This window comes from Elgaria multicarinata, chromosome 6 (genome assembly GCF_023053635.1).
Source record: "Elgaria multicarinata webbii isolate HBS135686 ecotype San Diego chromosome 6, rElgMul1.1.pri, whole genome shotgun sequence".
NCBI lineage: Eukaryota > Metazoa > Chordata > Lepidosauria > Squamata > Anguidae > Elgaria > Elgaria multicarinata.
This window is the reverse complement of record NC_086176.1, coordinates 100,813,068-100,835,876: the sequence shown is the minus strand read 5'-3', so window position 1 is coordinate 100,835,876 and position 22,809 is coordinate 100,813,068. Positions and strand designations below refer to the sequence as shown.

Sequence of the window (22,809 nt, the reverse complement as noted above, 5' to 3'; positions counted from 1 at the left end):
CCTCTGGAATAAGTTGCCATCAGCGGTCTGCCATATTCCAACATTGTAGGCTTTTAAGAAGGCCTTGAAAATATTTTCTCCTGATAAGATTGCTTTTGTTTCTGTTTTTATTGCTGGTTTTGTTGTTGGTTTAGTTTCTGTTTTTATTGCTGGTTTTATTGCATTCTTCCTGTTTTTATTGTGTTTTTATTGTTCTTAATATCATACTGGTTTTATGTGTTTTATTGCCGTACGCCGCCTTGGGAAGGCTTCTGCCCTGAAAGGAGGCCAAGAAATATTGTAAATAATAAATAATACATCATCTTTGTAAACACAGATATTGCTGGCCTGCTTTTCAACCCATCAGAGGGGGCTTGCAGGGGAGGGGCAGAACACTCCAGCCCTCCTCTGGCACCCTGCTGCGTTTTAGTGGTCAAGCACACGCTTTCCATGTGGAAGCTGCCAGGTTCAATCCTTGGTATATTTCCTTAGAAAGGATCTCAAATAGCAGGCTTGGGGAAAATCCCTGGCTGAATCACTATGGAGCCTCTGTCAGTCCCAGTAGACCAGTCTTCTCCAATCTGATGTCCTCCAAAGAGACTGGGCTACAACTCCGTTCTTCCACAGCTGGTGTAAGGCATCCTCCCTCCGTAGCATCCACCATGGAAACCAGGTGGGTTGCTGGAGGAGAAACAGAGCGCTCCATCCCTCCTCTGCTTCGTGCCTGCTCACTCACCTGCTTGCAATTCCTTGTCGCCTATGGCAACCAGGGAAGAGTTTAAATACAAAGCTGGGAGACATATGTGTTCATCCCTCCCCTAGCATCTAGAAGTGATGATTTCTGCAGAGTGAATGGGCCATCCACCACAGAGCCGCTTGCATTTCTACTCCTGTCATCTTGTATAGTCAGCTGCCAATCATTAAATGTAGGTGATGCAGCTATGTACCTGCAATGGTAAACTGGCCCTGAAAATTCAGACTACACTTGGATCTCTAGTCTTAAAACAGCCGAATCTGCTTGTAAATACTCATTTCTTGATGGATCAAACCCCAGAAAAGCACAAGACCAGTGTCTATATTTTTATGTTCTCTCCCTTAGAGGTCATTTCAAAGAAGAAAAAAAAGCTTACTGGGTATTTAGTTTCACTGAATTATCCTTGTTAGTTTTGCTATTCATGAATAAGGGTTTTCCTTGCCAAGTAGCACTTGACTGGTTTTGGTGTGTTTAACAATGCAGGATTTCATTTTCTTTTCATGGAAGAACAGGAATAACATCTCAGTAAAGGTATGCAAGGTTGTGCAACTGTTTGATTCTTTTGGCATACAGCTTTAGTCATATTACGTTTACATGCAGCTTGTGTGTGCATAACCCCTACTTCTGACTCTGCAAGTTGCTGTCTTTGCTTCAGGCTTACTGTTGTATATCCCTTAATGCCATGAAAGCTGGCAATATATTTAATATGCTACATTTTTTTTTTAAACTTAATGTAAAAGTGTGGACGTGAACACATGCATCATACAAGTAAGCTCATCAAAGACCTCGGATTGACTAGCTACCCATTCAGTTAATAGTTAGCGGCAAACCTGCACTATGTTATTCCCGGACATGTCTGCAAATTGAAATATGCTCTTGTGGCACAGTTCTTGCATTGCATTCCACATGCAGCCTTCCCCAACTTGTCATTGTTCAGGTGCATTGGACTAGAACACTCATCATGTTGTCTGGAGGTGATGGGATTTGTAGGCCATCACATCTGGAGAGCAGTTGTGGAATACCCACCCCAGACAGGCTCACCTCATGCCTATATTGTGATCTTTTTGGCTTCATTGTGAAGACTTTTATTTTCCCCAGACTTTTTAGTCCTTCATTATTATTATTATTATTATTATTTTAAAAAATGCAGTAGGATGCAATCCTATTGATTGTGCCCTTGCTGCTTGGAAGCCTCTGAACTCAGCGGTTTCTGAGATTTCTGTGCCCTGGCCAGGTTGAAGCCAACAAGGCAGGAGGAGCAACAGAGGTGGTCTTTGCCTCCCCTATTCTCTGCATTTGGTGATTATTGCTTGATGGGCTTTTTATTGTGTCCTTGTTTCACTCATCTCCACCCTTCCCCACCCACCAGAACATCCCCTTTCCTCCTCAGTTACCTAGGGAGGAATCAGTTACCTAGGGAGGTTGTGGGCTCTCCCACACTAGAGACATTCAAGAGGCAGCTGGACAACCATCTGTCAGGGATGCTTTAGGGTGGATTCCTGCATTGAGCAGGGGGTTGGACTCGATGGCCTTGTAGGCCCCTTCCAACTCTGCTATTCTATGATTCTATGATCCTCCTCAGAGGCTGCTTTTCCGATCTTGGAGAGGCAGCTGGCATGTCCCCCCCCCCCCCCCCCGCTGGCTGCAAGGAAGCAGGGTCTGGGGGTGAATCTCTGACCCCTACTTCCGAGGTCATAGAATCATAGAATAGTAGAGTTGGAAGGGGCCTATAAGGCCATCGAGTCCAACCCCATGCTCAATGCAGGAATCCACCCTAAAGCATCCCTGACAGATAGCTGTCCAGCTGCCTCTTGAATGCCTCTAGTGTGGGAGAGCCCACAACCTCCCTAGGTAACTGGTTCCATTGTTGTACTGTTCTAACAGTCAGGAAGTTTTTCCTGATGTCCAGCCAGAATCTGGCTTCCTATAACTTGAGCCCATTATTCCATGTCCTGCACTCTGGGATGATCGAGAAGAGATCCTGGCCCTCCTCTGTGTGACAACCTTTTAAGTATTTGAAGAGTGCTATCATGTCTCCCCTCAATCTTCTCTTCTCCATGCTGAACATGCCCAGTTCTTTCAGTCTCTCTTCATAGGGCTTTGTTTCCAGACCCCAAGTCGGGACACTGTCTTGGAACAATCCTATGGCCTCAGGGACTCTCTCCCAGAGACCACAGGATTGCTCTCTTAGTGCATTTTTAGATCTTTGCAGTGCTGCTGGGTTTTATCATGTTTTTACTTTGATTTTATTCTGTTTTAAACTTACTCAGTTTTACTATGTTATAATATTTTATGGTTCTAAGTTTTGTTTTGTGAACCGTCCAGAGAGCTTTGGCTTATTGGCAGTATAGATATGTAATAAATAAGTAAACCATAAATCAATCAATCAAATGTTTCAGGAATATTGGTGAAACAATAGCTTTTGTCCAAACTAACTATGTGCTCTAATTTAAGAGGGTGGGATAACTGCCTACTGAATTTAAGTGGAATGTAGATGGAAGCTTATATATTTCCTCCTTTCCTTTTTGTCTAGGTGTTGAAAACGTCTTAGGTTTGGAAGTTTGAATGGAATAAACATGAAGAGCTTGAAAGCAAAGTTCAGGAAAAGTGATGTAAGTATGCACAAGCTCAGTGTATTTGACTCATATCTGTTAGTCTTCATTGTGGAAACATTCCTTTACTCCCACCTTGATAATGCTGCAAGTTAATGAACTACGAGGGCGGCAATGGTAGCATTTGTAAAATGTGACTGGAGGGAATAAGAGGACTCGAAACTGTTTCTGTTCTAGAGCAGTATTATGATTATTATTTTTAACTGTACCAAATCATACGCTTTTGCTCAGACTGAATTTTGGTTCCTATTATGTTGACCTGGTCATTGCATGGATGAGACCCCATTGGGAGTCTCACGTAAGTTGCTCTGAGCTTTCTTAATGTAAGAGCAAGATAGAAGTGCTTTTAGAGCTACCCAGAAATTGCAAAATTGCCAGAACTCTCAAAGTTCGTTTGTTGCTCGGGGCTTTTTCAGTGCCCTTCCCATTGGAGGCCACTCCTGATGACCAGCTATCCCTGTTGCAGGGAGGTGGAAACAGCAACAATTAGTGCTCTCTCATAATGGGAGGTCTCACTTGATGGTCTTTTGGGAATTTCAGCCTCTGCTTATCTCTAACTCTTGCAGCAGATGGCTGGGCCCAGAGGAGTTAGGGAGTGTGTTAAAAGCCATAAAGACAGCCCAGTGCATTGTGGCCTTGCAGATGTTTCTGAGTATATCTGCCGGAGATCTGAAGTCATTCGCTGAGTCATGTGTGGGATGTAGATAGTGTCCAAATCCAGGCCTATCATCCAAGCCATTTAGGTGATTGCAAGTGATTCAATAGCATGTCTCAGCAATGTATTGGTTCCCCATTTTTATAATAGAAAGGATGACCTATGCTCACGGGATTCTTGCAAGGGTTGTGAAGAAATGTGCATTCCAAAAGACATGAGTACCAAAACACTTAAGTAAGTTTGACCTTCAGTCTGAGCATCTGCTTTGTGCCAACTCATTCAGATGAAACGTCACTGGGTGATGTTTCACAGCTGAGAAGAAGAGAAAGAGATGTGTCTGAAGGCCGATTTAGTGGCTGCACCCCCTTCCTCATTGCCCCCAAAACAAAGGGACATGTAGAAACTTCTGTACAGATGCTTGCCTCTTCCTTTATTTGGCATCCTTCCTTATCTAAACAACCTCTAGATCTGTGCATGGCTTTACACTATTACAAAAGGGAAGGAAAAACACCAATACCACAAATTGCACAAACAATCTTTATAGCTAGTAGCTTGATGGTGCTCCCCTTGGTTGGAGGGAAAGCCACAAACTACTAGCCATTGTTGGCTTCCTGGCTGATGGCTGGGCCATAGTGTCTTTTCTCTCACCCCTGTCTGAACTAGCATAGAAATGGGATGTTTAGTTGATTTGCAGTGTTTTGGTAAAGAAGCTTTAAAACAACAACAGATTACTTCTTCTCTGTCCCTGTGCCTGTAAAAATGGATTATCCCTAAATCAAAGGGATATTAGCTTAGAGGACATGGGGGCTGTAAAAAGAAAATAAATTAAGCATAGTTATGTCTTATAAAAAGCATATATGCCCTCCAGGATGCCTGTGTGATGCCACCTCCCTTACTGCTCCCCAATCCCTCCTCAAAACCCTTTTAGCCTGGAGAAGAGAAGATTGGAGAAGAGAAAGAGTTTGAGGGGAGACATGATAGCACTCTTCAAATACTTGAAAGGTTGTCACACAGAGGTGGGCCAAGATCTCTTCTCGATCATCCCAGAGTGGAGGACACAGAATAATGGGCGCAAGTTAAAGGAAGCCAGATTCCAGCTGGACATCAGGAAAAACTTCCTGACTGTTAGAGCAGTACGACAATGGAATCAGTTACCTAGGGAGGTTGTGGGCTCTCCCACACTAGAGGCATTCAAGAGGCAGCTGGACTACCATCTGTCAGGGATGCTTTAGGGTGGATTCCTGCATTGAGCAGGGGGTTGGACTCAATTCCAACTCTGCTATTCTATGATAATTCTGCTACGCCTTCGGCACACCTCCGTATAGTCCTCTTCTGCAGCTCAGCCTGTATCTTGACCTAAGTGCAGCTGAAACACCTGCTTATCGTTTCCCAATTACCCCTGCTGCCACATCCTTCCCTCCCCTTCCTCGATTGTAATTTTTCTCACCCTGGTATACTTTAGATGTGCAAGGCTGCAACCTCCAACATTCCAGGCCAGCATGCCTAGCACATCTGGATAGTACCGGGTTAGAGGAAGTCTGGGTGTTTTTGGTTTTTGCACTTGTCAGATTTTAGATTGTAAGCTCCTCAGGGAATCTGTCCTCTTGTACTTCATAAAGCACCATGTACGTCCTTCTGCCTTCAATCCTTGACCTTCTCAGTTAAAGAGGTTCTCTTAGATAGCGAGGCTAGGAAAGGAACATTTAACGCACAGTAGGACAGCCAACCCAAGTTCATTTCCAAATGAATCCTTGGCAGGGAGCTGCTGCAGCAATTGTGGCTCATTGAGAAGTAGAACTGCATGATGCCTCTCTTTTGTCTCATTCATCATGGCTATGTGTTACCTCAAGTATTAGAGGCAGTATCTCCCTGAATACCAGTTGCTGGGGAAGACAAGTGAGAGGGGCTGTTGCATTTAAGACCTGCTTGTTGGCTTCCTATGGACGGTTGGTTGGCCATTATCTATCGTGACTAGGCCTGTTCCCCTTAGGCTGAGGGAAGAAGTTTCAGGTGGTCAATCAGAATCAGATTCTGAAGCAGAAGAGACAGAACCAGAAACTTACCAGCCTAAAGGGGAAGTGGGGGAGGTGATTCTCATGGGCTCTTCACCAGCTGGGGATAAACCTTCACCAGACCTTATCACTGAAACATTAATAACACACAGTCTGTGGGAAATCAGTATTCTTCTGAGGGGGAGGGCACTTCAGGGCAAGCTGATCCTAGAGTCAGCTGCAGACTGAAACGGATGTAGCTAAAAGAAGGCTTCTTCAGAACCAGCCTCCTTGAATTTAAAATGTTCTGGGGAAAAGCTTTGCCTTTTTCTTGAAAGGACAATTGTCTCGCTTAGTTCACATAGTTTTGCCTAGAGGAAAGTTCCTAGAGGTTAGACTCTCTTCAGGTGGGCAGAGATGTTTATTGCCTGAATAAAGCTTTGTAGATTACGTGGCAGACCTCTTTATGGTCTCCCAGTAAGGCGGGAGGTTTTGGGAAACATGACAGCCATTGTGTGACTAGTATGGTGGACTACATAGGCCTTTGGTCTGATCCAGCATGACAGTTCTTAGTTTTTATAGATGAAGGTAAAAGCTGTCTGTCTAAATAACTTAAGGGAATAATGCATATACGTTGGGTGTGTGTGTGAATTAAATGCATCCTGCTAGGATCCAGAGCAGGGGTCCTGCTTGTGGGGACCTCCAGTGGTTCATATGACACGCTAAACCATAATGTTTAGCTCAAATTCTTAACCACCATGGCTTAGCATGTCATCTGAACAGGATCATTGTCCCCCTTTCCAGCTTCTAGCCTCGCTATTTCTCTCCTCCCCCAAACTGAACTCTTTAGCCAGGCCCCCACACCAGCCATTATTTGACTAGCCACATCCTCCTTGGGAACCATTTTGTGGTGTGCTCACAGCAGTTTCTCAAGTTCCCAAATGGGCCCATAGGTCCAAAAAGGTTCCCCCCTCTCCCCCGATCCAGAAACTAATTGAATGCAGTGCTGTCTAGCTGGTGTATTCTGTGGGTGCGGTGCGGTGGGGAGGGATTAATTTCAGGGAAGAAAACCTGGATTACAAATGAGGAAAGGCGGGAATGGGTATCATGTATAAATGATGGGATGGAAGTGGAATTCCAGATGGGTTCAGGCAGAGGTTTTTCCAGCTGATCAGAATAATACTCAAACTGCTTTTTCCTTGCATTCTTCCATTCACTGTAGTATCCCTCAGTGATATTACCTGAACGGTGACATTTTAAGACCAGGCCTATTCTTTGCACAACTATTTTTGACGTCATTCCAGAGAGCTGAGAATTAACATGATGTATGTTTCCTTCAAAGGGCTTTTGGATTATTAACCATAGTGGTATCTAATTAAGCAGGTTTCCCAGCAAGTCTAAACCATTCTCTCCATCTCTCTCTCTCTTTTAATACTTTGGGCATATTTCACTTTGCTTCTTTCGAAACATACTTCAGAGTTTGGTTAATGATGGGCAATTAGCTATCTTCGATTTCTTTAAAAAATGCTTTAAAATTACTCTGTAGCCTTGGAATGATGCCTGCAGAACATATTTGAGCCTGCTTTTGGCTACCTTCTGTCAGCCCCGCTGCTTTGGAGCCGCTGTGGAATGATTAACGTGATTCAGTTGCTATAATGCCTCATGTAGGCTTTGACAATAAGCTTGTTAATTCAAACCCTGCTAAACCTATTCTTGCCAGAAGCTCAGCTGGGGTGCTGTTGTGTGTTTGGGGTGATGGCCAGGGTCATTTCTATACTGCCCAATAGCCAAACCCATAACCTCCAACTGTTCCACTGTTGTACAGATCTTACGGTCAGGAAGATTTTCCTTATATTTAATCGGAATCTAGGTTGATGTAACTTATGCCCCATTATTTCAGGTCCTAATTTCTGTTGCCATGGAAAATAGTTTTTTTTAACACCATCTTCCCTGTGGCATCCTTTTATATGTACGTGATGTCTCCCCTCAGTCTTCTTTTCTCCAGACTGAGCATCCAAAGTTCTTTCAGCCTGTGCTCATAGGGTATGTCCTCAAGTCCCTGTATGATCTTTGTTGCCCTCCTCTGAACCTGTTCTTTTTTTTTTTTTTTTTTTAATTTTTATTCATTTTCAACACTATATAAACATAGATAAACATTTCCAAAATATAACTGAAACTAACACAATAAGAAAAAAAATACATCAAATATCTGCTGCATACATATTGAATAATTGTTGAGTACAAATATCAAAAACTATTACATATGCCTTATCACTCTACAACATCTTCATTCTTAACATAAATGTGCACCCCCCACCTCGGGATCATTCTTGAGTCCAAAATCTAATCATTTCTTCTGCTGGTGGTTTCCCACTTCCCTTAGTAAACACGAACACTAGGAACTGTTTCCAGATTCCTTCGAACTCATTTATTTTAGTTACGCCTTTTCTCCACTTAATATTACATGTCAGTTTATCATTAATGGCTATGTCCCATACTACTTTATACCATTCCTCAATAGAATATTCCCCTTGGATCTTCCAGTTCCTAGCTATCATCAATCGTGCTGCAACCAACAAACTCGATATCAGCTCTATAGTTCCTTTTCCACACTTTATATCTTCAAATAGTGACAGCAATGCTATTTTTGGTGTTTGTTCTATTTTCATTCCCACTATTTCTTCAATTTCTGAAAACACCATCTTCCATAATCTTTGTACATATTTGCATTGCCACCACATATGTAAATACGTTCCTTTTTCCCCACATCCTCTCCAACAATTTGCTGAATGTTGATCACTTATCTTATTCAATCTAACCGGGGTTAGGTACCACCTCCATAAAATTTTAAAATAATTCTCCTTTATTCTTACTGATAAACTTCTCAACACTCTTTGTTTCCATAGTCCCTCCCAGCTCTGTCGCCCTATTTGTATCTTCAAATCTGATTCCCAAATCATTTTCTCTGTATTCTCTCTAAACTCCTTCTCTAACAATATTTTATATATTTCACTCATTAATCCTTTTGAAACTATACTACTTCCTTTTCCTTTCTCCTTACTTACTACTAATTCTTCAAACCTCGTCATCTTTCTGCACATTCTATTATCTTTAATCCACTTTTTATTCCATTGCTCTAATTGACCATATTCTAGCCAAGATAGCTTCTTCTCCTTTAACAAATTTTCCATATCTTCTCTTGTTTTAATATCTCTTACCCAATCCTTTAATTTTATTTTATTTTTCTCTTTTAATATTTTACATAATCTACCCTTTAGATCCTCTGGGAAATTCTTTAACATTATTATCGGTGCTAAGGGAGAGTTGCTCGGAAGCAGCTTCCCTTTAAATTTACTCCAAATTTCCCATTGAGTCCTCAGGAGTGGATTATCTATACTTCCAACCCACTTTCTTCCTCCATCTTTAAAAAAAACATTCTCCAGATTCATCTCTACCTTACTTATAATTTTTTCTTCCATCCAATATAAATCTCCTACTCCCATAATTGCTTCTACAACATGTCTTAATCTATTTGCTACGTAGTATAATTTTATGTTTGGGAGACCCATTCCCCCCTTTTTTTGGCTTAGGTACCAATTATTTTTATTCACTCTTGCTCTCTTTTCTCCATTACAATATTTATTAATAATATTTTGCCAACTTTTTATCTCGGTTTCTGATATTTTTATAGGTAACATCCTAAATACAAAATTAATTTTAGCTAATATCTTCATTTTTATCAAAGCTATTCTCCCAAACCAAGATAAATTTAATCTTTTATATTTTTCCAATTTCTCTAGTACCTCCTTCTTTAACCTCGTTAAATTTTCCCTTTCTAAATTCTCTAGATTTTTTGTAATTTTAATTCCCAAATATTTAATCTCGTTCTTAACTTTCAATTCCATTCCCTTAACTTCCCAATCCTTTTCTTCCCTCTTAGTATAGTTAAACAACATCATCTCTGATTTAGACCAATTTATTTTTAACCCTGTAATTTCCTCAAATTCCCTCAACTGATATTTAATTCTTTCTAATTTTCTTAATGGATTCTTAATGGTCAATAAAGTATCATCCGCAAACATGTTTAGCTTTATTTCCCTTACCTCTCCAATTCCTTCTAATTCTTTATCCTCCCTTAGTGCCTTCGCCAAAACTTCCATAACCATTACAAAAAGGACCGGCGAGAGCGGACATCCTTGTCTTGTTCCTCTGGCTAGTCGTATCTTTTCAGTAAGTCCGTCATTTACCACCACTACCGCCGTATTTTGGGAATATAGCTGTTCTATTACATTTTTAAATTTATTTCCAAATCCCAATTTATCTATAATACTCTTTAGTGCCTGCCAGCTCACACAATCAAAAGCTTTAAAAATATCTAATGCCATAATACCTGCCTTAATATTTGCTTTTTTTATTACATTTATTATATTTAAAACTCTACCCACTAAATTATGCATATGTCTTCCTACCACAAACCCACATTGATCTGCTCCTATATATTCTGCCAAGAATTTATTTAATCGTTTGGCCATAATAGATGTAAAAATTTTAGCATCCTGATTTATTAAAGAAATAGGTCTATAAGAATCGGGATTAGTCAAATCTTTATCTGGTTTTGGGATCAGAATTATCACTGAATGTTCCCATGATTCAGGTATCTTCTCTCCTGATAATATCCTATTATAAAGTTCCATTAATTTTGGAACTAGACAATCTTTGAAGACCTTATAATATTCTGGACCCAAACCATCTGCTCCTGGTGATTTACCCACTTTTAACTTATCAATAACCTCTTCAACTTCTCTTTGAGTTATTACTGACTCCATTAACTCCTTATATTCTGATTTTATTTCCTTCTTTATAAACCTTCCAATATACTCCTCCACCTTTTCTTGTTGAATTTCTTTACCCTTGTACAATTCCTGATAAAATTCCTGAAAAATTTTTATTTTAGCTTTCATTGCATGACAATAATTCCCTCGGCTATCTTTCAACGTTTCTATCCCATTCCTCCCTTTTTCTTTTTGTGTGAGCTTGGCAAGCAACCTCGAGTTCTTATCACTATTTTCAAAATATTCCCTTTTCATATACATTAAATTCTTTTGAATCTCTTCTATATTTAAATTTTCTAATTGTTTCTTCTTAGCTTGTATTTCCACTAATTTATATTTATCTTTACTTCGCCAATATCTTTCCTCCAAGTTTTTAATTTCTATCTCTAACTTTTCCTGTTCTGCACGTTGTTGTCTTTTTAAACTACATGTTTCTCTAATACAGATTCCTCTTGCTACAGCCTTCATGGTGTCCCAAATGACTGACCCAGCTGTTCCTCCTTTTTCATTAATTTCCCATGACTCCGACAGTTCCTTCCGAATTTTATCTACTATTTTATTGTATTTCAATATCTTTGTGTTCAACTTCCATCTATATGCCTCTTTATAATCTTTCTTAACTGTAAATTCTAAACTTAACAAGGCATGATCAGTTACTTTTATTACCCCCATTTCCATTTTACAAATCCTCGTTGCAAAGTCTTTTGAAACAAATATATGATCTATCCTGGAGTATGTATGATGAACTGGGGAAAAATATGAGAATCCAGGCCTATTCCCGTTAAGTAAGCGCCACGAATCTAAATAATCATTTTCTTTTATTAATTTATTCAATATAGTCATATTGTTTCTCTTTTCAACATTAGTGGGATTTGACCTGTCTCTTTTATTATCCATAACCATATTAAAATCCCCCGCTAATATAACATACCCCTCCTTAAATTCTTCTATTTCTTTAAACAACTTTATAAAAAACTCTCTATGCCTCTCATTTGGGGCATAAACATTAATCAAAGTATAGACCTTTCCCTCAATTTTACCTTTTAACATAAGATATCTACCCTTATCATCCTTTTTTACCTCTTCTAATGTAAACCCACTTTTTTTTGAAATCAAAGTGGCCACTCCATTTTTTTTTGATGTCCCTAATGACTTTTCATAATAGGCTAGCCACTTTAATTTTATCATATTCGAATTCTCGGAGCCTTGGTGTGTCTCTTGGATCATTATAATATCTGATCCCTCTTTATTAAGCATTTGTTCTATTCTCTTCCTTTTCACGACTGCCCCTAAACCTTTAACATTGAGTGTTGATACCTTTATCTTTTTATCCATAATCACCCTTTTGAAATCTCTTCCGATCCCTTGTGCTCAGCAGTTCAAACTTGCTTACATAAAAACACAAACTCCATACATAAAACCCCCACCCTCCTACCCCAATCCCTCCTCCCCTACCTTCCCCCCCTCCCCACCCCCCCACTCTAATCCCCCCCCCATATCCCCGTGAGTCTAGTACTCCAGCCATCTACTTTAAAGGGGGAGGGGGGAGGCAGTGCTGTGCCTGGCCGGCAGATTTCTATATTAGCATTTTTATTTGCAATTATCTCCAAACCTAATTAACAATTCTCTTACTCTCCAGATGTCCCAGCCTCATTCCCTCCCCCACCCACTCCAGCCCCATCTGCTTCCCCATCCAGACCCAGCCTCTTCAGCAAATCTTTACCTTGATCCAATGAGGTTACTCTGTGTTCCCTCCTCCCATATGTAAATCTTAAAAAAAACCGGGTAACCCCATGCATAAGGAATTTCATTCTTCATTAATGTTTCCATTATTAGTTTAAGACTACTTCTCCAATTTAATGTACGTTGAGAAAGATCATTGTAAATTTACACTGGTTTGCCTTTATATTATATCTGATTCTTAAATCTCAATTCTTTCATAATTTGCTCTTTTTTATAATAATTACCAAATTTCACCAAAATGTCTCTTGCCCCTTTGTGGTTATGCCCCCCCACACGATGGACTCGATCCGGATCCAATCCGTCTATTGATATATCGGCATCAGCTCCTTGAACCAGTTCACGATGATTTCTCTAAGATCTTCTCCCTGCGACTCCTTTAGCTGCTTTATTCAAAAAGTAGATCTACTAGATTAATCTTCCGAGGCAATCGATCACAGTACCCATTCTTTAAATTGTATATTAGTTGATTTCTCAAAAGCCTCTTATTCCTTCTGGTCCAAGTCCGCTTTAGCCTCTATCTTTTTGATCTTATCCGAATTTTCCACCTTTTTTATCCGCTAAATACACAATTAATGTCTAAATTCACTCATATGCTGATCCATTTTTTTAAAAATATAACAATGTTATTTTCAGCTATAATGGGCCTGATCTCCATCAGCGAGGGAGGGTTACTACCACTTTCTCCTCCTTCAGTCATATTTTTTTCTTTATTTGGTATTGTATCCAAAGGGACTGGGTCTTTATCTTCCTCCTCTTGCTCAACTCCAGGGGCTGTCCTTTCCAGGAGGGAGAGGCATGCCGAATTATGATTTGAAAGTTCCTTTTTTATATATAATTTGAAGGTTTCTTATTTTTTTTTTCTTCTTTTTTTCTTTTTTCTTTTTTTTTTTCTTTTTCTTTTTTTGTATATTAAGCTTTGCCCAACTTTTGATCTTTCTTTTAATGTTAGGCATGGGACTCTTCTGGGTAGGGCATAAATCTTAGAGTGTAACTCGCTTCCTTAGCAACTTATGCTGGCTTCTCTGTTATATATCAAACACTTTTTCTTTCTTCATGAGGGGGGGGAATATCCAGTTCACAACAGCATTCACTAGAGGGGATCAGTTTAATCATTCGCAGCCTCTCAGCTTCCCACATCTCCCTCACCGAATGCCGAATGCAGCTTCTTCCACCTTCTCTCCCCCCCTTCTCACCACGCCAATAAATCCAATCAACAACTTCCACCTTACAAAGCCAGCATTTCAATCTTTCCCATGTGAGATAAGAATGAAAGGTTATAACACAAATCAATGTCCAGCAAGCATAAATTCCTTCTTTTTAAACTGCGTCAGTGTTACTTTCGGTTTCGATCGTGTTGCCGTTTATACAGACATTGTATTAAATATCAATCATCTCACCTCCCTTCTTCAAATCTCTCAGCTTTTCCAGCTCCTGTGACTTTTATAATCATTTTCTGTCGTTTGCTCAAAGATTTATGCCCATTAGAAGAGAGATAATTGCTTTTTCCGGCAAACGCCGCTTAGAGCCTCAGAAGAAACCCGCCATTGCTCAGGCGGCCAGCTCCGCCCCCCTGAACCTGTTCTAACTTGTTGATGTCCTTCTGGAAATGTGGTACCCAGAATCGTACATATCATACAGAATCGTAATATCTGAATCATATGAAATAGTATTATTTGTATTACACTTTTGTCCTGCCCTTCCTCCCAAGGGGCTCAGTGTAGCATACGAAATCGGCCCCAGTTCTTCACTTTATTCTTTCAATAGCCCTGTGAAGTAGGTTAGGCGAAGAGAGAGTGGCTTACTGAAGTCACTCCATAAGCTTTGCAACTGAGCAGGGAATTGAACCTGCCTGTCTCTGCTCCTAGTCCAAATCTGTAACCCAGTCTTTCCCTTCCTGGTGCCCTCCAGATATGTTGGACTGCAAGTCTAATGGCCTTGGTGGCTGGGATGATGGAAATTGCATCCCAACACATTTGGAGGGCACCACGTTGGGGAAGACTGCTCTAGCCACTACACCGTATTGAGTCTTGGCAAGTTTAGGTTATTGAGTAGCTACCTATCTACACTATTTATTTTTCTCCACTGCCTCTCTTTACCTTTGCCTACTGTTTCCCTTGAATCAGGAGGCTATGAAGCTAGGAGCAGCAATAGATCCCTGTGTTTGGCTTCCACTACCAAGGACTAATTCCTTCCCCAACCTGGTGCATCCAGATGTTTTAGAGTTGGACTTCCATCAGTCCCAACCAGCATGGCTCAGGCTGCCTTAGATCATGCTACTATGTCAGGCTGAGGTTGTGCCTTTGTTCTGCCTCTTTATAGGTCCAGTGGCTGTTCTGGAGAGGGTGGACAGACCCATGAACATGGCCTTGCATGGCAATAGCCAGTCCCTCTCCTGCCTTTTAACCAAGCTATGCATGCCTCTGGCTCAGTCCAGAATTGAGTCAGTTCTGCTTGTGGTTTGTCTTCTCTCATAGCTTAATGACATTTTGAGAGCTTTTATTGCTTACTTATTTACAATATTTATACCCCTCAATTATCGAACACAGATTCCAGAGCGGTGAACATAGGTATAAATGGTAAAAGAAAGAAGATTAAAAAAGCAAATTAAATTTGTTAAATTTAAAAACAAAGGCACCAGAAAAACAGTGTCCAGTTAGTTGAGGAATGCTTCTTGAAACAGAGTTGTTTTCAGGAGGCACCAGAAGCAGCTAGCGTTGGCACCTGCCTGGCCTCCAGGGGCAGGGAGTTCCACCGAGAAGGGACCACTACACTAAAGGCTCTTCTCCTGGTGAATTCAAATGGGCCATAGGTCCATGTGGAACCACCAGGAGCATGCCCTCCAATGACCTCAGTGAACGGGCAGGTTGGTAAGGGAGAAGGCCTTCTCTCAGGTATCCTGGTTCCAAGTTGTTTAGGGCTTTGTACACTAGCACCAAAGCCTTAAACCTGGCCTGGTAGCCAATAGGTAGCCAGTGCAATTCCCTCAGAAAAGGAACTATATGCTGAAAAGAGGCAGCTCCTGACAACAGCCGAGTTTTGAATGTGGACCTGCTATATTGCTATGTAGCTTGGGTGTGGGAACAGCCACTGCACTTCAAGACAAAGTAGCAACATACAAAGCCGTGTTAATGTAATTGAGGTACTAAGTGGTGTATTACTGCTGACCGGGCAAGATGTAGGTGTATTTTCTGCCTCTCATCTATAGCTTCATACTTACGCTGCCTTTTTAATACAGTAGCAGACTGCTTGTTCAGCACAGAGTGTTTCATCAGGTAAATGCATCTTGCAGCTTATTTTTATATGCCTTTGAAATTTATTTATTTATTTATTTAGAATATTTATATACCGCTCCCCATTGAAAAATTTTGGAGCGGTGTACAAGGTAAAATGAAAATAAAAACAGAATAAAAACGGTTAAAACAAAATTTAAAAGAAGCAATAACAGTAATCCAAGGCTGCATGTTAGAGAAAGTCTTCTTGGAATAAAGATGTAGCAAATGCCCAAGAAAAGTCACAGTACATTCTCTGCAATATTTTGTTGCAGGTCCCACTGGCTCTGTTCATAAAACCTAGACTTTAAAAGAGCCAATTCATACTTGAGCAAGCGACTGGACTATACATTTTCTGCCTGTGTTGGCACAGTCTGAATCCAAACGGTCGTGTTATTGGTACACTCCATTCCAAGCAGGAATTCGATATCCTGTTGCTTAGTCCATTTGACTAGAGTTGGAGAGCGGGGTAGAAGTTGCTAGCCATGCATCTGACGGTTGTACAGATTGGTCCGTTGAAATCTTGAGCTGAAAAACAGCTGCATTTGGCCCCCATCATTCTGATCTTTCTTGCAACTTAGGTTCTTTCCTTTGCAACGATGAGTTCTTGATGAAAATGTCCACCCAGTGTGTGCCCGCTGTAAAGAAGGCAAACTCCAGGTTAGGCATTATAAGAAAAGGAATTGAGAATAAAATGGCCAGTATCATACTGCCTTTATACAAATCTATGGTGCGACCACACTTAGAATACTGTGTACAGTTCTGGTCACCACACTTAAAAAAGGATATTATAGAGCTGGAAAAAGTACAGGAAAGCGCTGGAGCATCTCCCCTATGAGGGAAGGTTACATCAACTGGGATTGTTTAGCTTGGAAAAAAGGAGACTAAGGGGAGACATGATAGAGCTGTACACAATTATGCATGGTATGGAGAATGTGGATAGGGAGACATTTTTCTCCCTCTTTCAAAATACTAGAACCCGGGGTCATCCCATGAAGCTGATTGGTGGGAGATCGAGGATAAATAAAAGGAAGTACTTCTTCACACAGTGCATAGTTAAATTATGGAACTCACTACCGCAAGATGTAGTGATGGTCAGCAATTTGGATGGCTTTAAAAGGGGGGTGGATAAATTCCTGGAGGCAAAGGCTTTCAATAGCTACTAGCCCTGATGGTTGGGTGCTATCTCCAGTATTCGAGGCAGTAAGCCTGTGTGCACCAGTTGCTGGAGAACATGGGTGGGAGGGTGCTGTTGCACCATGTCCTGCTTGTTCATCCCTGGCCGATGGCTGGTTGGCCACTGTGTGAACAGAGTGCTGGACTAGATGGACCCTTGGTCTGATCCAGCAAGGCTCTTCTTATGTTCTTGGCATTTCTCCAATTAACCCTTGGATTCTTGTGTAGGAAAGAACATTTGAGTAAGAATCTGAAGGTATCATACCTGCCTTGTTGCTCATCACTGCCATGTTAAGAGATGGTGAGCAACCTCAGCATCATTCTAAGTTTCCTTGGAAAATGGAGGTAGTGGCTGGCTCTATCATACTACAGTTCAACTTTCCCTACCCTGTCGCCCTCCAGATGTGTTGGACTACAACTCCCAGCATTCTGGCTGGGGATGCTGGGAGTTGTAGTCCAACACATCTGGAAGGCGACTGGGTAGGGAAGGTTGAACTGTAGTTGAACCAGAGGACAATAAATCACCAATTTGGTTTGTGCCATGTACTGCTTCCTAATAATGGTGCATTAAGGAACCATACTGTGCTTGGGAGGGAAACAGTGCCAGGACAGTCTATATTTTTTTAAAAATATATTGCTAGTTGCATACCATATGCAGAAAAGAAAAAGTTGATTGTCTAACAAATGGAAAATCTGTTTCTGGAATGTAAATTTTAAATGGTTAGTTTTAATGGACAGGTGGAAAAAGGAGGAAAAACATTCTTTGTTGCGTAGGAGAAACAAATGCTTATTTTCTCCCCAGGCTGAACTTGTAAGTAGGAATCTGAAGGACAGCTTGCTCTGATCTTATCGACACCTCTTATAAAAGACTTCCTTTTAATCCAGCCAGAATAAATTCCTTTGTTTTTGTTTACAGAAGACCGGTCTTGATTTATTAAAATAGTTCCTGGGCCTTAAGGATTTCTGATTCCATGGAATCAAAATAGATTTGTAGTCCCAGAATAGCAGAGAAGAAACAGAGGAGGCCGATTGTGTTAAGAAACAAAGGCTATAAAATCCTGTTGGTGGAGGCAAAATGGGAACGAAAGAAGCCAAACACTAATCAGTTGGTTCATATTAGGTTAAAGCAAACTTAAACCTTGTTCATGCAGGCTAGTTGAAAAGAACAGCAGATGCTACTCAAGTTGACCATGCTGAGCGCTGACTATCTTAAGCCACACAAATTCTAAAAAGGCCTCTTTCTATAAAATTAATTTCTAATTTTAAAACTGCATAGTTGTCTCCCCTGATATATCTGATTGCTGTGAAAACTATAAATTTCTTAAAGCTCTCCTGCACTTTCTAAAATCCCTAGAAAATATGCACACACACACACACCTCGGCTGAATCAGACCATAAGTGTGTCTACTCCAGCAGCCTGCTTCCAAAAGTGGTCAGACAGCTGCCTCTGGGAAATACATAAACAAGGGTTGAAGATAGTAGCCATTAAATGGCATGATGCATTTGAACTTTGAGGTTCTAATCAAACTGGTACTCTCCAGATGTTTTGGACTGCAACTTCCGTAAGCCCCAACCAGCATGGCTAATGATCAGGTTTAATAGGAGTTGTAGTCCAAAACATCTGGAGGCCATCTGGTTGCCCACCACTGCTTCTACTCATGGCCATTGATAAACCTGTTCTTCTCCATGAATTTGTCTATTCCTCATCTAAAGCTGTCTGAGATAGTGGCCATCACCACATATTGATGTTGTATGTTGTGAAGAAGGCATTTCTCTGGTCTGCTGAATCTCCCCTTTTACTACTTGATAAGGCTGTTGCTGCCAGAAGCTAAGAGAAAACTTCAGTAGCAGGCTGTGTCCATCTTGCCCTGCTTGGCAATTTCTTGGTAGGGCATTGGGTTGGCTGTTGTGGCTGACAAAGGCCATATTCGTATGTAATGCTAAGTCCTCAGCTATTTGGTCAGCGACATATTTTGGTGCTGGAAAGACTGCACAGGGAAGATTCTCCTCAAGTGCCCTATGTAGCAGATGCAGCACCATGCGCAGGATGGGGTGGGGCAGGGAACTCACAGCAGGCTATGCTGACAGCCTCTGGGGACCACATGCCATTGGCTGGCTGCGAGTTGCCCACCCCTGTGCTAAGCCAAGACTTTTCTTTTAATCATGGTATGTTAAACAAGCCAGAGTCAGTGAGCAAAGGAGCCACAGCTTGTTTTGCCAGTTCCCAGTTGGTTTTCTCTCCAGCTGCTCTGCCTGAGATGGTGTCCTGAATACCCTCATGGTAGTAAAAGACTGATATGGCTTTACCAGTTCAATTGCAAATGGCCAATTCCAGAAACATGGTGGAGGAATCTCTTAGAGATCATCAGCCACTACTGGTACACTTCCTAGATCCAACCCAGGGAGGCTTGATTCCTGTGTCGGTTAACCCTTTTCTCCCATCACAAAAGGTAACTGAAAAGTGCCATCAGTGGCCACTGCACCCTGCTCCCCAATTTTAAGGCAATGGGGAGGAGGAGGATAAAGACTAGGGACGTGCTCCGCTTCTCTTCGGTTCAGAGAAGCAGGAGCGAGGCGGCCTAATTCGCCTCCGGAAAAGGCGGAGGCGAAGAGAGTCAGGGGGGCTGAGGTTCGAGGTGAAGAGGATTGCCTCAATCCGGCGCTTCGCCTGCAGGTAAGTGGGGGGGAGGGGGACTCATCTGGCGCTGCTGGCGCCGCCATCCATGCGGCGGTGGTGGCGCGGTGCCAGGTAACGGAGCAGGGAGGAGGGACGCTTACCTGCGTCCGTTGCGGGCTTCAGTTGAGGCCCCGGTTGAAGGCGGAAGTGAAGGCCGAGGCCTCTTCCGGCTTCAACCGGGGCCTCAATTGAAGCTCGTGATGGATGCAGGTAAGGGGGCAGGGTGTGTGTGTCTTATCTTGCGCCACCGCCGCTGTCCATGTAGTGACGGCGGTGAAGCCAGATCTCGCTCCACGGAGTGGAGCGGGAGATGGTCGGAGCGGCGCGAAGAGGATCGGGCCCGATCCGGATTTTCCGGATCGGGCCACGAAGCGGATTGGGGGGTCCGTGCACACCCCTAATAAAGACAGTGGATAGTAAACTGGTCACAATCATAATGCCTTGCCACCTTTAAAGCTCAAGTAAAGGAACCTGGGAGGAACGACTAAGAAGTTATTACAAAAGGAGCAAGTCCCTTGAATCCAAAGATGGATCCGTTTCAAAGCTCACCATTCAGCCATGAAACAAACACCATTGCCTTTGTTTGCACACAGCTGCAATGGGGGAAAGCCCTTTTAAGTGAAGTTAAGGCATGGAGCCGTTTACACACACCATACAGAAACAACATGATCCAAACTACTCGAGTCCTTAAATGTCAGTATAAAACTTGATTTGAGGGAAAGTATGAGCTCCACTCTTGAAGCAATCTATCTCTTCACACCAGAGCCCAACCAGATGATAAACATGCTTTTTAAAATTTCTAAAACTTTCCCCCAAAATTTTCTAAAACTACTTTTCTGTAGAATTATGTAGTATAGCAGGAGATTGCAATTAGTTTGTTGGACATGGGGCGCAATCCTATGCATGTTTATACAGAAAAACAGCCTACAATCAGCAGCATGTCCCAGCCAGGATTGCAGCCTAAATGTGATGATTTTAAGGCAGGGGTGGGCATCATGTGACCCTTGCCACCCCTCCACTGATGAGTGGAAAGTATAAGTACTGTTAGCACTATGGAGCACTAAAAGTGTCCAATTTACCTTGTTCTCAAGGTAAATTTGACCCTTTTAGTGCTCCACAGTGGTTTACCACCAAATTAGTTGAACAAAATCATCCCTCTCCTCATCTTGTGAAGCAGCATCAGCATCTGCATCCGATAATGGCAGTCCAGGGTGTTCTTGAGGAGAATATTCCATTGCATGTTGCCGAGGTTGTGCTTTGTACAACAAGCAATAGTGATGTTGGTAACAAGTTCTTCCCACATGTAAAGCAGCCTCCGCAGGGTATTAAGACTCCCGAAAGCTCTCTCTGCTGGCAGTCTTGCCCTACTACGTTAGTAATTAATGGTCCTTTCTCAGGCCATCCTTGGGATCTGATATGAAGACGTAAGCCAGGGTTGCAGATTGAATGCTTGGTCTCTCAGGATGTGAGAATGCATTGGAACACTGCTTCTGAAAACCAGCAGCCCGGTGGAAAAAGCTACCTGCCAATAGCTTATCTCCTAAGGGAAAAGTTGTGAAGATCGTGATGTCGTGGCTCCTCCTGGACACTCGGATGTAGATGTCCATGAACCCTCCCTGTGCATTTTCCACGGCTTGGGATACCATGCTGAAGAAACATTTTCAATTGTATCTTGGGCTGGACCCATCCATGCATTTGGCATTATGGTGGTAGCAACAGTCACATAGCCCCCTTTTTACAGGTGCTGCCGCACAGTGCCTTTGGAGGGCATGAATATTTGAATCGTAGGCCACAAGAATTCCACTCCCCTTGCCAAAGATGGTGTCGGAAACTCTGGTGTGGGCAAGGCAGTGCTGCTGCTGCATAAACTCCATGACAGTTCTCCTCCTCCAAACTGTCGATGCTCTCCATTGCGCTTTGCAAAATTGACCCCAAGGCAGCTCTTTATGATATATAAATGACAAGGCAGTCATTTATATATCATCACTCATCCTTAATCTTCCTCCAGGAATGCTCGATTGACATTTGTGTAGGAATGGCAGCTCTGCAAATCTGTAGGTGTGGGGTGAAGGATGGGGAGGTTTAGGCAATTATGAGATGTTTACTTGTGAGGAAGGAAAGGAGGCAGTCACTTGAAACTTGATCTAATTTGCCTGCCCGTTTTTGAAGCCCCCCCCACTTTCTCATTCACAAAATGGGAAGTATGGATTTACTGTGCAAGAACTTTCCAAAATCTTTTAAGTTTTTTAAAATGCAGGTTTAGTGTAACTTTAGTGTGCTTTTTATAGTTCTACTCCATAATCGCTGTTAAACAGCCTTCACTGGCCAGAGTAGATGAGAATTCTGGGAGTTACAGTTCAGCACACCTGGAGGCCACCAGTAAAGATGTAATCTTTACTTTGGTGATTATTATTATTATTAATTATTAGTTGGGACCATGAAATGGTGATTTTTCATGTCTTACTGCCATGATAATGCTCTCAAATGTTTGCAAAGGTCAACTGCTCCAATTGAAGCAGGGGAAAATCAGTTCCTCCCCTCAATCCTGCACAATTTCTAGATTGGGTTCCTCAAGTAACACACCCTGCCTTCCTTTTGGATTTGTCCGTTGTCCCCTAGATGACTTCCTCTTCAATTTATGTACCCAATTACCATTAACAAGTTGTTGTGATACATTAATTGGCAAAGCTTTGAAAGATTCATTTTGAGAAAGTAACAGCATCTACGCTTTACTATCACTTTTTTTTCAAGGTTTAGGGATGATTGAAATGAAGGCGGGAAAGAGACAGAAATAAAGTTTCAGAGACGCGTTAAAGTACTCTGCCACCTGTTAATGATAAAATCAGTAGTAGCCATTGTAAAACATGGTAAAATAAACCTAGTACTTTAGTGGATTTAATTCCCCCTCATGTACCATGTCTTTGTTAGTTACACAACTGTAAAATGCAACCATGCATTACAAAGATATCCCTCCCTTTGTGTGCATCCATTGCTGACTTACTTTGACATCCAAAAGAAAAGTAATAGATCTGCAAACCCTTTCTTTTGATCCTTATAATTTTTCAGGCCATTGGGCACATACTCCTTATAGGCCTTGTTCAGACAGCGCACTAAACCAGGA

General features: G+C 41.8%; 1 protein-coding gene across 2 annotated transcripts in view; it reads left to right on the top strand.

Annotated features, from left to right (window-relative positions):
- RAI14 (retinoic acid induced 14) overlaps window positions 1-22,809 on the top strand; it is a 269,841-nt gene that overhangs the window by 9,962 nt on the left and 237,070 nt on the right. The window contains exons 1-2 of one of the 2 annotated variants that reach the window (XR_010025560.1): window positions 1,246-1,264; window positions 3,267-3,345. Coding sequence is in view for 1 of the 2 variants with exons in the window: in XM_063128159.1 (XP_062984229.1) it covers window positions 3,310-3,345 (36 nt within the window). In the remaining variant the exon portion in view is untranslated. Of the gene's footprint in view, window positions 1-1,245; window positions 1,265-3,266; window positions 3,346-22,809 lie in introns of those variants that run through there. The other variant, XM_063128159.1, reaches the window with a different exon arrangement.